The sequence below is a fragment of the Scyliorhinus torazame genome, chromosome 3, assembly GCF_047496885.1.
Source record: "Scyliorhinus torazame isolate Kashiwa2021f chromosome 3, sScyTor2.1, whole genome shotgun sequence".
In the NCBI taxonomy this organism is placed as follows: Eukaryota; Metazoa; Chordata; class Chondrichthyes; order Carcharhiniformes; family Scyliorhinidae; genus Scyliorhinus; species Scyliorhinus torazame.
The window spans coordinates 200,429,606-200,442,279 of NC_092709.1; the positions used below are offsets into that span (position 1 = coordinate 200,429,606).

General features: G+C 41.6%; 1 protein-coding gene across 4 annotated transcripts in view; it reads right to left on the reverse strand.

Moving 5' to 3' along the window:
* fryl (furry homolog, like) overlaps positions 1 to 12,674 on the reverse strand; it is a 683,156-nt gene that overhangs the window by 153,201 nt on the left and 517,281 nt on the right. For all 4 annotated transcript variants that reach the window (XM_072496733.1, XM_072496730.1, XM_072496731.1 and 1 more), the window contains 6 exons: positions 10,424 to 10,609; positions 5,080 to 5,284; positions 4,330 to 4,451; positions 4,040 to 4,227; positions 2,857 to 2,951; positions 737 to 1,344 (listed from right to left, as the gene is read on the reverse strand). In XM_072496733.1, coding sequence (XP_072352834.1) covers positions 737 to 1,344; positions 2,857 to 2,951; positions 4,040 to 4,227; positions 4,330 to 4,451; positions 5,080 to 5,284; positions 10,424 to 10,609 — 1,404 coding nt within the window. The remainder of the gene's footprint in view (positions 1 to 736; positions 1,345 to 2,856; positions 2,952 to 4,039; positions 4,228 to 4,329; positions 4,452 to 5,079; positions 5,285 to 10,423; positions 10,610 to 12,674) is intronic.

Here is a 12,674-nt window from a genome sequence, read left to right on the forward strand (position 1 = left end):
TTGCGTCGGCTTTTTCTTAGCAATATTTTTGCAGTTTGTTGGCTACTTCAAACTCAACTCCTCATTCTACTTGAATTTCACCTGTGAATTTGGCCAACATGTATTGAATTTCTGAATTCAAGTTAAGTAGTTTAGAAAAAGAAAGCAATCTCTGGAACTCACCACAAAATATGTTTGCCCAGACCAAAACCACGGAGTTTTACAGTACAGGAGGCCATTCAGCCCATCACACTCATTTCATTTCTTTAATGAGCTAACATCTAAGTCCCAATTGCCTACACTTTAAGTTGTTTTCTTTTTCAAATACTTATACTTAACATTTCTCTTTTAAAAGTTTTCGTAAATTTTGTGCTCTTCAGCATTTCTGGTAAGGCATTCTATGTCCTTATAGTTACACTATCAATAAGATTGAGGACCTTCTTTTCTTTGTACAGCTATTATCAGCATGTCCACACATGTCTAAGATTTGAGCAGCTGGATATATTGGGAGCTATTAGTTTTTGGAATTGACCAAGTGGAAAACAATTTTTTCCAGTCTGCAGTTTCCATGTTCTTAGTTGCTACAGCGTTGGTTTGAATCTGGGCTTTGCAGGAGATAAAGGGGAAAGTTTTCTACAGCTTTCTTCACCATTCTAAAATTCTGACTTAAATATCAAAAGAATTTGTTATAAATAATTACCGGTAAAGTAAGAGTGATATGTGTAAAAATACTTGAAGAGAAAAATAAAAAACATACCTGCCACCTGAGCTGGATCCACCAGAGTGTGTCTAGAGATGGAAATTAGTTTGCTCAGCAAATGAACAGTCATCTCCTGAGTGGAAGCTGAGGTAAAGCCCTTAAGGAATAACTGCTGGAGGCCAGGAAAACTGTTCCACTTCAATTTGCTTTGCACTTTTTCAATCTTCTCCCGACTCTCTGTCTTATCCAGAGGCAACTGTGTGAGCAGTTTGTTAAGCAGTTTTAGTGCCAAAAGGTACTCATATTCATAGTCTGACTCTAGTAGAGCCGTAGCTATCCAGAAAATGGTGGCCATCAGGCTACTTGGGTCAGTAGTTGGTTGCTGGTCAGGCATTTCTCCCTCTCTAAGAGAGGATAGGCTTCGAGTCCTTGCTAGGTTACCATAGTTCATCCTCCCATCCAAAATATCCAGTGTATTACTTCGACGTCTGTCACACCGTCTGTCTCCCAGTAGACTGGCTCGCAAGGAGTTACTTCTTGCATGACAACTATGGTGAGTTAGGAAACCACTGGTACTGAGTGGGCTTGTGCTTAGGTTCAATTGTCCAGTGCTTTTCCTGTTAGCTGCCAACTTAGTGCCCATTAAGGGATCAGTTAAATGTGTTCTGTAATAAGATGGAGACAAATACAAAAGATCATTTACATGTTTAAATCAAGTGCAAATTTTAATATTAGTCTGTGTAAATACAAGTAGTGTAGATTATGATAACTTGCGTTATGTGCATTAATTCATTTTCTTTAAAGCTCGTGTCCTCCGTTTTAAATCCTTACATCGTTGGTTTCACCCAGGTTTAATAATTCGCTTCAAAATTGTATATTGCAGCCAGCCTACATCCTCCACTCTGAATTATTGTTTAAGGTCAATCATTCAGGGCCACTTTCAAAATCATTTCCAAATGACTTCAGCACTCCCACAAAGTCCCGAAAGACGTGCTTGTTAGGTGAATTGGACATTCTGAATTCTCCCTCTGTGTACCCGAACAGGTGCTGGAGTGTGGCGACTAGGGGATTTTCAAGTAACTTCATTGCAGTGTTAATGTAAGCCTACTGGTGACACTAATAAAGATTATTATTATTGCTATCCCCCCCATTAAAGATCTCTGTGACCATGTTTAGTTTCTTTGTCCTAATCTTTAACTTCTCCTTTCCCCTTAATGTGCTTGTCATGGTCTTCTGGCACAGTATAAATATAAATTTATGTTGCTGATAAATATGGAATTGAATGTTAGGTACCATATACATCTTTCTTGTTTTAGGCTTGTTTAAATTATTTCCCCCCATGTACAATTCCTTCAGGCCAGCAACTAATGAAGCCGAGGGTCAGTGACCTACATCCAGGCCTTCACCCATGCTGCTGCCCTGAACCAGTTAGTGGGAGCCAAGTCATTATGTGTGGAATAATTCTTCCTCCTTCCACTCGGCATTTCATCTGAAACAACATGGTGATCAGAAGGTAAATTGTGTGGGAGGATTAGATTCCTTTCTAATCACGCCACAAGGTATTATATTCCAAATTGGTATCCCATCTTAGTTCCTCTTTCCTGGTGAGGCAATTGCATATCAACCTTTACTTGGATTACCAAAGTATTCTAACAGGAGATAATATTTGGAATTTTGAATTACAATTGAATATTTTAAAAAATAAATAGAACTTATCTTTTTAGACAGATAAGTTCAAGTTATTAAAAAAAACCATAGTTCTGTTAGGTAATTCAAAAGTACACACATGGGTTGCAATATTCTGTTCAGCCCAGAGAGGTTTCCTGCATCTTAAAGACTAAATTATTCCATCTCTTGCACTCTATTGAACCGTGCGCTTGAAAACAACCAACTCAAATTTTCAAACGATGAAAAGGTTTAAGTTTTTAAGAGTATCAGTATAATTTAAGAGAGATGAATGTACTCCTGGATGCAGCCAAGCCTCATAACCAGGTTACCTAATGACATGTGCTGGAGAATGCTTTGAAGCAAATATCCACAGCTTTTAGTTACATGTATTTAAATATTAAAAAAATGTATACTTGGGTTAAAATATATAAGCTTTAAAGACGGACATAAAATGAACTAGATGTACAGTCAATTGTCAAATTATCAAAGAACATGTCAAAGGTACTTACTGAGAAAGTGCAGAAAGCAGATCATACTGCTTCATAGTGTCTGCTAATGTGTCAATGGCAGACTCAAGAGTGAGCAGCAGTTCTATAACAAAACCCTGTTAACAGAAATATTAACATGAAATCTTACAGTTCTAAGAATACAAATCCAAAAGTGTGCAAGTTGAACAGTTTTTTGTCAAGAGGCTAGATGACTAGATCAATGTGAAGAAATGTTTTGTTCTTAAATGAACTTTTCAGAAAGATCACTGTATTGAGGTCAGGAACAGGAACTGCCTATTCCAAATGAGCGAAGGTTAATTGTACAGGCGGCACGGTGGCACAGTGGTTAGCATTGCTGTCTCACAGCCCCGTGGACCCGGGTTCAATTCCAAACTTGGATGACTGTCTGTGTGAAGTTGCACTTTCTCCCAGTGTCTGCGAGGGTTTCTTTCGGTTAGGTAGGTTGGCCACGCTAAATGACCCCTTAGCGTGCAAAGATATGCAGGTTAGGTGGATTGGCCATGATCAACGGGCGCGATTACAGGGATAGGGCAGGAGAGTGGGGTAGGTAGAGTGCTCTTTCAGCGAGTCGGTGTAAACTCGATTGGCTGAATGGCCTTTCTGCACTGTAGGGATTCTCTATTACAGTACAACCTCAAACACAACTCTAGCTAAAATAAGCTAACTCGACATAGAGAAAAACTGGGTTCCTCTAGCGTGAAAGACTTGATGCAAAATGCAGCAGAGACTTCAAATTAACACCAAATGTATTGCTACAATAGACTGACTTTGTTGATATAAATGATTTTTTAACTATGTATTGAATGTGAAACTGTACTGATGTAGTAATGTAAATGCGTCAACTCCAATTAACATTTTCACTAGCCAACAGTCAGGTAACTATATAATTGTGGTTTCTGGTTCAGATCTTTTTTACATGATGAATACAATTGTGAATTGAGATGCAAGGCGGTTGGTTAGTTCAATTGGCTGGGTGGCTGGTTTACCCGCCTTCTCAACCTTGCCCCTCGCCTGAGTTGTGGTGACCCTCAGGTTAAACCACCATCAGTCAGCTCTCCAAGGGGAAACTGCGGCAACATTTACATTTTATTGAGACACAGTCACAAATTAAATATAATAATAATTTTCCATAATTGATACGCAGAATTATTTTGTTACTTTAATTACAAATTTACTGATTTACCTGAGCCTCTTCCCCTGCATCTCCAACTGTTTCAACAAGTCTCGAAAGTACATCAGAGAGTGTAGTTACAGTCAGTGGCTGTTTTAGGGCTCTGAAGATCTGGAATGACCTTCCAGCATAATGTCTGTTCGAACATGAAAGTGCTGTCTGCAAGGCCACTTCACTGAGAAGCTGCTCCAGCTGAAAACCTAGTTTAATGAATACCAGAAAAGAATAGATTAAAATTTAAAGTGTTCAGATTGCAAAAAATATATTTAAGAATTTGCACTAAGAGTATGCACTCTGATTACCTGATCTTGACTGCTTGAATATGGAAATGACATGTTTTAAAAACACAGTTAATTGTTCAGCAGTTTTAATGTTTGGATTCTTAGGAGAGACATCTTCATGGTTCCATAGTGGCCCTCGTTTTCTTTCAGAAGTGAAGATAAATAAATATTTATAAGTATTAAAATATAAACAGTTATAATTTTTCATTATGTGCCAAGATAAATAACTGTGGTGGCCTGAAATTTCCTGTGGGACCGTATTCAGGAAATTACCCTCAAAATTACACCCACTTGATGTCAAAAATGTCCTGTGAATCTAAGGCAAGTCATAGAAAGCTCTCTGTCCTAAAACTTTTTCAAGAATTCACTTAAATTGCTCAGTAGCGAGTCCACATTGTACCAAAAATTTGTTCCTCACGATTGGATCAGCTATTACTGTCATGAAGGTGACCTGCTATTTTGTGGAGGGTAACATGCAGGCCCTCCTGCATGAGATAGACCCATTACCTAACTCACAACCATACCCCAACCATCATGTTTGGATAGGAGGTGGACATGGAAGGATGTGACAGAGGCACTCAGTACCACATCCCCATTCCCTGGGGCAATGGTGTAATTGCAAAATGTTTCAATGATCTAATAAATGCAGGGAACATAAGATACTCAACATGCTCTTCTTTTCTTCTCACACCACTCTGTAGGCTCCAGCACATTCAAATCTGTGAGGTGAAATGCCTCGATTAGCAAATTATTGAATTTTTAATTACTCACCTTGTGGTTATAAATTCGATGAGTGTTTTCACCTTCTCATCTTGGTCTGCAGAAATATCCACTTCATTTAAAGTGGTGGGAGTGAGCTGGGGAATGGCAGTACTGGTAGTTCCTAAGCTGATGCTAGAAGAGGTAGAACTTGAGCTGAGTCCTGAGTCGGTCATTGGTGATGGCTGGTAATCTGGTGCAAATTCACTGCCACCTGCTGGAAGAATATATATTTTTTAAAGTTATGATCATTTTCAGGCTGCTTGTACACCACAAGTCGTGGCCAAAATTATGCCAGGACGCTGCACTGCTGTAACTTGGATTGATTTTATAATTTGTAGGAACATAGTCCCTGAAGCCTATTTTACCATTCAATGAGAGCATAGCTGATTGGTGGTGAAACTCCATGGGCGCGATTCTCTGAAATGGAGACAGAGTATTCACACCGTCGTGAACGCCGTCGAGGTTCACGACGGCGCGAAACTGCCCCTATCCCGACCGATTCAGGGCCCGAAAATGGGCTAGGAGCGGCGCCGCGTCATTTACGCGCGCCAGGCCATGGCGCCGTGTGAAGGTGGCTCGCATACATGACGTGGCCGGAACCGCATAACTGCCGTCACCAGTGCATGCGCGGGCTGGCCGGCGCCAACCCACGCATGCGTGGTTGCCGTCTTCCCCGAGTCCGCCCCGCAAGAAGATGTCTGACGGATCTTGCGGGGCTGCAGAAGAAAGGAGGTCCTCCTTCAGAGAGGCCGGCCCGACGATCGGTGGGCACTGATCGCGGGCCAGACCCCATTTGAGGCCCCCCCCCCCCCCCCCCCCCCGGTGTAGGATTCCGCCCTCCCCCCGGTCGCCCCTCCCAGCATTCCCGCGCTGTTCCCGCCGGCAGCGACCAGGTGTGGACGGCGCCAGGGGGAACCCGCCGTTTTGGGCAGGGCGCTCAGCCCATCCGGCACTGAAAATCGCGGGGGTACCGGTGAATCGCCATTTTGGCTGTCTCGGGCGATTCACTGGACCGCGCCGCGCAAAACGCGATTGTGCCAATCTGGCCGCTTCCGTGAATCGCGGGAGGGCGTCGGACCGGCGTCGTGGGAAAATTTGGCGACCCAGGCGATTCTCCGAAATGGTGCGGGAGCAGAGAGTCGCGCCCCATATACCCGCCCTTAATAACTTTGTCAACAAATATCTATCACTCTCAGCTTATGATCCCAACTATCAGAATACTGGACATGCCTGAAACTTAATAGGATCTGGCTTGATAGACCATAATCATTTTAAAAATGCAATGTGTGGAAGAACAAAGGGCAAGAGAAAAGCAGCAGGATTCCAAGATTAAATTGAAACACAAAATAATCTTTACTATACAAACTTGAAAACAAACACAAAGTAATAAGTCAATAGGTACACAAGAGCAAAAAATGATTCTAAACAATGTGGGCTTCTACCTCAAACTCAATCCAAGAGGCCCAGCCCAGCTTAATCTTTTTATTGTAGCTTTCACTCTGAAATTCTTTAAAACATTTTCAGACTCTGATGGCCCATTCCTTTTTCTCTGGGTCTGGCTGTACAAGCTACAGTTCAGGTCAATGGCATATCCTTAACACACAACCTCCTTATCCAAGTACAGGTGTCGCTGACGGTCACACGTCACGACCCTGCAGACACACACAGCCATTCCCTTCACATCCATTCCATAGCTGGACTTCTCCTCTCTTTACAGAGTTACACGTTCCTACTCAATTCTCAAGAACTCCCTCTTTTCCTTTCTCAATGTTAATAACTAATCTCTCCAGTTAAAGACAACAGAGTAGATGTCTGCTCCCTCCAGGCCAGCTTGTTTTACACTTACTTTTTCTGAACAAAATCAAACCCACCAGTTTTCCTTTTAGAGCATAGCTCCACCCTCATAAATTTTCACCACAGCAACCTCAGGGCTATTTTACTTCTAAAAGCTTCTCAGTTGGGTCAAAAATTCAAACATGGTTTGGAAACACACCTAGGCATATCAAACCAAACCGCAAGTACAACCACAAAATTCACATTAAACTGAAACCAAAACTCCACATTATTAACCCTTAATAAGATTTAAAATCAATTGACCTAGTAGCAATGCCATTTCCAGAAATGAGTGTTTCTTAATTTCACTTCTGAAAAGTGTGGTTCTAATTTTTAGATGATGCCCCTAGTCCGAGATACACCAACTAACAGAAATAGTTTCGCTCTACCCTTTCTATTCCCCTTTATATAATGAGCAGCATTCCATTAGTCTTTTTCTCATCAACTAAGTAATGGAAGGTGTGGTAGACAATGCTATTAAGTTTCCATGCTGTTACTCAACAACAACTTGCTCATCGATGCTTAGCTTGGGTTTCGCCAGGGGCACTCTTGCAGATTTTATTATAGCCTTGGTCTAAACATAGATAAAGAGCTGAAATTCCAGGGGTGAGTAATTTGATGGACATCAAAGAAAAATTTGACCAAGTGTGGCATCAAGGATTCCAAGCAAAACTGAAGTCAATAGGAATTGGGGGGGGGGGTTTACCTCTGCACTGTTTGGAGTCATACCCGACACAAAGAAAGATGGTGGTGGTTGTTGGAGGTCAATCATCTCAACCCCAGGACATCACTGCAAGTGTTCCTCAGGGTAGTATCCTACGCCCAACCATCTTCAGCTACTTCATCAACTACCTTCTCGCTCCAATACAAGGTCATGTTCAGTACCATTTGCAACTCTTTAGCTACTGCAGCACTGTGCCACATGCTGCAAGACCTGGACAACATTCAGGCTTTGGCTAAGTGGCAAGTAACATTTGTACCACTCAAGTGCGAGGCAATGACTATATTCACCAAGACTGAGTCTAAGCATCTTTTCCTCAATATTCAATGGCATTATCATCAGTAAAATCCCCACCATCAACATCCTGAGGGTTACCATTGACTTAACTGGACTGGCATATTTAAAAACAGTGGCTACAAGAGCAGCTAGTAACTCATTCACTCCCTCCACCACTAACAAGCAGTCTTAGTAGCAGATATACTGCATAAACAGCTCAAGACTCCTTCAACAACACTTTCAAAACTTGAATCTTTATCACCTGGAAGAACAAAGGCAGCAGGTGCGTGGGAACACTGGCACAAGCAAGTTCTCCTCCAAATCCTGCATCATTCTGATATGGAACTGCAGTCATTCCTTCACTGCCACAACAGAAGTAAGGCTCACTGGTCTATAGTTACCGGGGTTGTCTCTACTCCCCTTCTTGAACAAGGGGACAACATTTGCTATACTCCAGTCTTCTGGCACTATTCCTGTTGACAAAGATGACTTAAAGATCAAAGCCAAAGGCTCAGCAATCTCCTCCCTAGCTTCCCAAAGAATCCTAGGATAAATCCCATCCGGCCCAGGGGACTTATCTATTTTCACCCTTTCCAGAATTGTTAACACCTCCTCCTTATTAACCTCAAGCCCTTCTAGTCTAGTAGCCTGAATCTCAGTATTCTCCTCGACAACATTGCCTTTTTCCTGTGTGAATACTGACGAAAAATATTCATTTAGCACCTCTCCTGTCTCCTCGGACTCCAAGCACAACTTCCCACTACTGTCCTTGACTGGCCCTACTCTTACCCTAGTCATTCTTTTATTCCTGACATATCTATAGAAAGCTTTAGGGTTATCCTTGATCCTACCTGCCAAAGACTTCTCATGTCCCCTCCTGGCTCTTCTTAGCTCTCTCTTTAGGTCCTTCCTAGCTAACTTGTAACTCTCGAGCGCCCTAACTGAACCTTCATGTCTCATCTTTACATAAGCCTCCTTCTTCCTCTTGACAAGTGATTCAACTACTTTAGTAAACCAAGGTTCTCTCGCTCGACCACTTCCTTCCTGCCTGACAGGTACATACTTATCAAGGACACGCAGTAGCTGTTCCTTGAACAAGCTCCACATTTCTATTGTGCCCATCCCCTGCAGTTTTCCTCTCCATCTGATGCATCTTAAGTCTTGCCTTATCGCATCATAATTGCCTTTCCCCCAGATATAACTCTTGCCCTGCGGTATATACATATCCCTTTCCATCACTAAAGTAAACGTAATCGAATTGTGGTCACTATCGCCAAAGTGCTCACCTACCTCCAAATCTAACACCTGTCCTGGTTCATTACCCAGTACCAAATCCAATACAGCCTTGCCTCTCGTTGGCCTATCTACATACTGTGTCAGGAAACCCTCCTGCACACATTGGGCAAAATCGGACCCATCTAAAGTACTCGAACTATAGCGTTTCCAGTCAATATTTGGAAAGTTAAAGTCCCCCATAACAACTACCCTGTTGCTTTCACTCCTATCTAGAATCATCTTTGCAATCCTTTCCTCTACATCTCTGGAACTTTTCGGAGGCCTATAGAAAACCCCTAACAGGGTGACCTCTCCTTTCCTATTTCTAACCTCAGCCCATACTACCTCAATTGACGAGTCCTCATCAAACGTCCTTTCTGCCACCGTAATACTGTCCTTGACTAACAATGCCACGCCTCCCCCTCTTTTACCACCTTCCCTGAGCTTACTGAAATATCTAAACCCCGGCACCTGCAACAGCCATTCCTGTCCCTGCTCTATCCATGTCTCCGAAATGGCCACAACATCGAAGTCCCAGGTACCAACCCATGCCGCAAGTTCACCCACCTTATTCCGGATGCTCCTGACATTGAAGAAGACACACTTTAAACCACCTTCCTGCCTGCCGGTACACTCCTGCAACTTTAAAACCTCACTCATGACCTCACTACTCTCAACCTCCTGTATACTGGAGCTACAATTCAGGTTCCCAAGCCCCTGCTGAACTAGTTTAAACCCTCCCGAAGAGCATTAGCAAATTTCCCCCCCAGGATATTGGTACCCCTCTGGTCCAGGTGTAGACCATCCCGTTTGTAGAGGTCCCACTGACTAGAAAGTAGAACTACAGTGAACAAGATTATTCCAAACAGGGATGTGCTATAATGTTTGATAATTTTGGTCACTTTTCTGTTCTAGAGAAAATTGTCTAACTAGATTTGCTGAGTTAAAACAATATATTGTATAAGATATCAATCATGTTGGACGTATGAGCGAGAAACATTTCATTTCCCCAAAGTTTTATGTACCATTCTTCAATCTTGATCAAATATAATTAGTTTCTGCAACTTTTCAAAGTAGTTGCAATTTAATACATGACTATATGTTGCAGAATACTTCAATTTTGGAAATGTGACACTGTTCTTGAATTCTATATTTCATAAATAAGTGGCACCATCTCCGGGAGTCAAAAAGAAGCAATAACATCACTAACACTGGTTCATTAATGGGTTATACACAACAGTAACTGACCTGTAAAACTATACTCTACATGAGTGGTTGGTTTGACAGTGAGCACCTTAGGCTCAGTAAACTCCCTGTTCCTGAGGAGAACGGAGGCCATAGCTTGAACATTACTGTTATAGGCCATTACTATAAGCAAGTGCAACAGCAGTCGCTTACAATGTTCATATACTTCAGGATGCTGGTGATCAAATCCTGTACAGACAAAACAAAACTTGTTAATTTATCATTTGTTATTTTGTATTCAACAATTCATTCAATTCAAACTGTTTTTTTTCAAAACTGTATATTCCCTTAATAATGCCAAAACAAGTACTTTGTTTTACATTAAGTTCTAAAATATTTTTGGATTATTACCATTAATGAAAAATAATTCTCATTTGCTGCACTGTAGATATTTTTTCCATTCTTCTAGATCAGCTGACTAGATGACTAGCGTGTGGTTCAGAATAATGTCAACAGCGTGGGTTTGATTCTCTTCTGACTGAGGTAAACCCGGGACATGCCTCCCTAACCTGTCCCCAAGAAGGGAAGGCAATGGCAAGCCCCCACTGATAAAAAAAACTACCAAGACGACAGCTCAGGTTGAAACATCAGCAGACAATGAGCTAAGGACCTGCCTTCAGGCAGAGCACACATGAATTAATGAATGGCAGGCTAAATTGGTTTGCTACTGTTTCAAGGCCCCACAGCAAAAAAATAATAAATGTCTAGAATTATCAAAAGGGCTGTACTTTTCAATATACAAAGTCAAGCAAATGTGTAAAAAAAAATCAGGAGTAGGGGGACCTGGGTAAAAATGTGACTACATCATTGAAGGTGGCAGGACAGCCGAATAAAGTATACGGTATCCTGGGCTTTATTACTATGGGCATAGAGTGCAAAAGCAAGGAGGTTATGTTAAACGCACATAAAGCGCTAATGTAGCCTCAACTGGAGTGGTGTGTCCAGTTCTGGGAGCCACACTTAGAAAGATGTGAAAGGTGTACAGAGAGTGCAGAAAATATTCACAAGAATGGTGTGATGAAATCTGTGGTTTCAAAGGTTTTTTTTGAGGCAGACCCTAATTGAAAATGGATACTGAACACTGAATCTGAAAAGGGAACCTGAAAAAGGAAACAGAGAAGGGAAACATCCTCCCAGTCACTAAGGAAATTAAAACTGAAAAAATTAAAAATTAAATGAAAATCACTTATTGTCACAAGTAGGCTTCAAATGAAGTTACTGTGAAAAGCCCCTAGTCGCCACATTCCGCTGCCTGTTCAGGGAGGCTGGTACGGGAATTGAACCCGCACTGTTGGCCTGCCTTGGTCTGCTTTAAAAGCCAGCTATTTAGCCCACTGTGCTAAACCAGCCCCATTGTGCTAAACCAGCCCCATTAAAACTGAACCTTGAAACCAAAACATCTGGGGATACTAAAACGTGTTGAGGGTATATAAAGGGACGCAGAGCCATCCAAGCTCAGTAGCAGTAGTTCAGGAGTCCAGTGGTGCAGTAACAGGCAGGTTGAAGAGAGGCCAGATCCAGAAGATAAGAATAAATTGATGCAGCTGTTTATGTTACTTAAAGATTACATTAGTGTATCTATGCCACCTAGACCAAATTGAGAAGGTTCTGCAGCCATGTGCCATTTTTGATTAAGAATGTGCCTGTAGAACCCAGCTTAGTTGAGTGCTGCTAGAAGATGAGACAGATCAGAGCTAAAAGGTTTTGTCAGGAAAACAGAGTTTTGAAGGACTTTGCCACTAAATTTGATTACCTGTGTGGACTGATGAGCCAATTTGTAACATCTGCTTTAGTTGTATCTGCCATTGAATGTGTAATATTTAGTTTATAATCAACCATAATTTGCCTGTTAATTCATGTTTAACTTATGGGGATTCTTACTTGTAGGGTATCAATGGTTAGCTAAGATAGTACTTTCATTGTTCAACTCTTGTATAGTAAATTTTCTTCTGTTTTTAAAACATGGAAACTTGCGGCTTCATTCTTTGAGTACATAATTGAGATTTTGAATTGCTTCTCTTTTCAAAATTATTTTTTTACTGATCTTTACCAAGATCGTAACAATGGTTCCAGGGATGAAGAACTTAAATTACGCAAATAGATTGAAAAAGTTGGGACTGTTTACCTTGGAGAAGGAAACACGGAGAGGAAGTTTGATGGCTGCGTTCAAAATCATGAGGGTTCTGGAAAAATAGTTAGGGAAAAACTGTTCCCATTGGTGGAAGGATCAAAAACCAGAGGGCACAGATTTAAG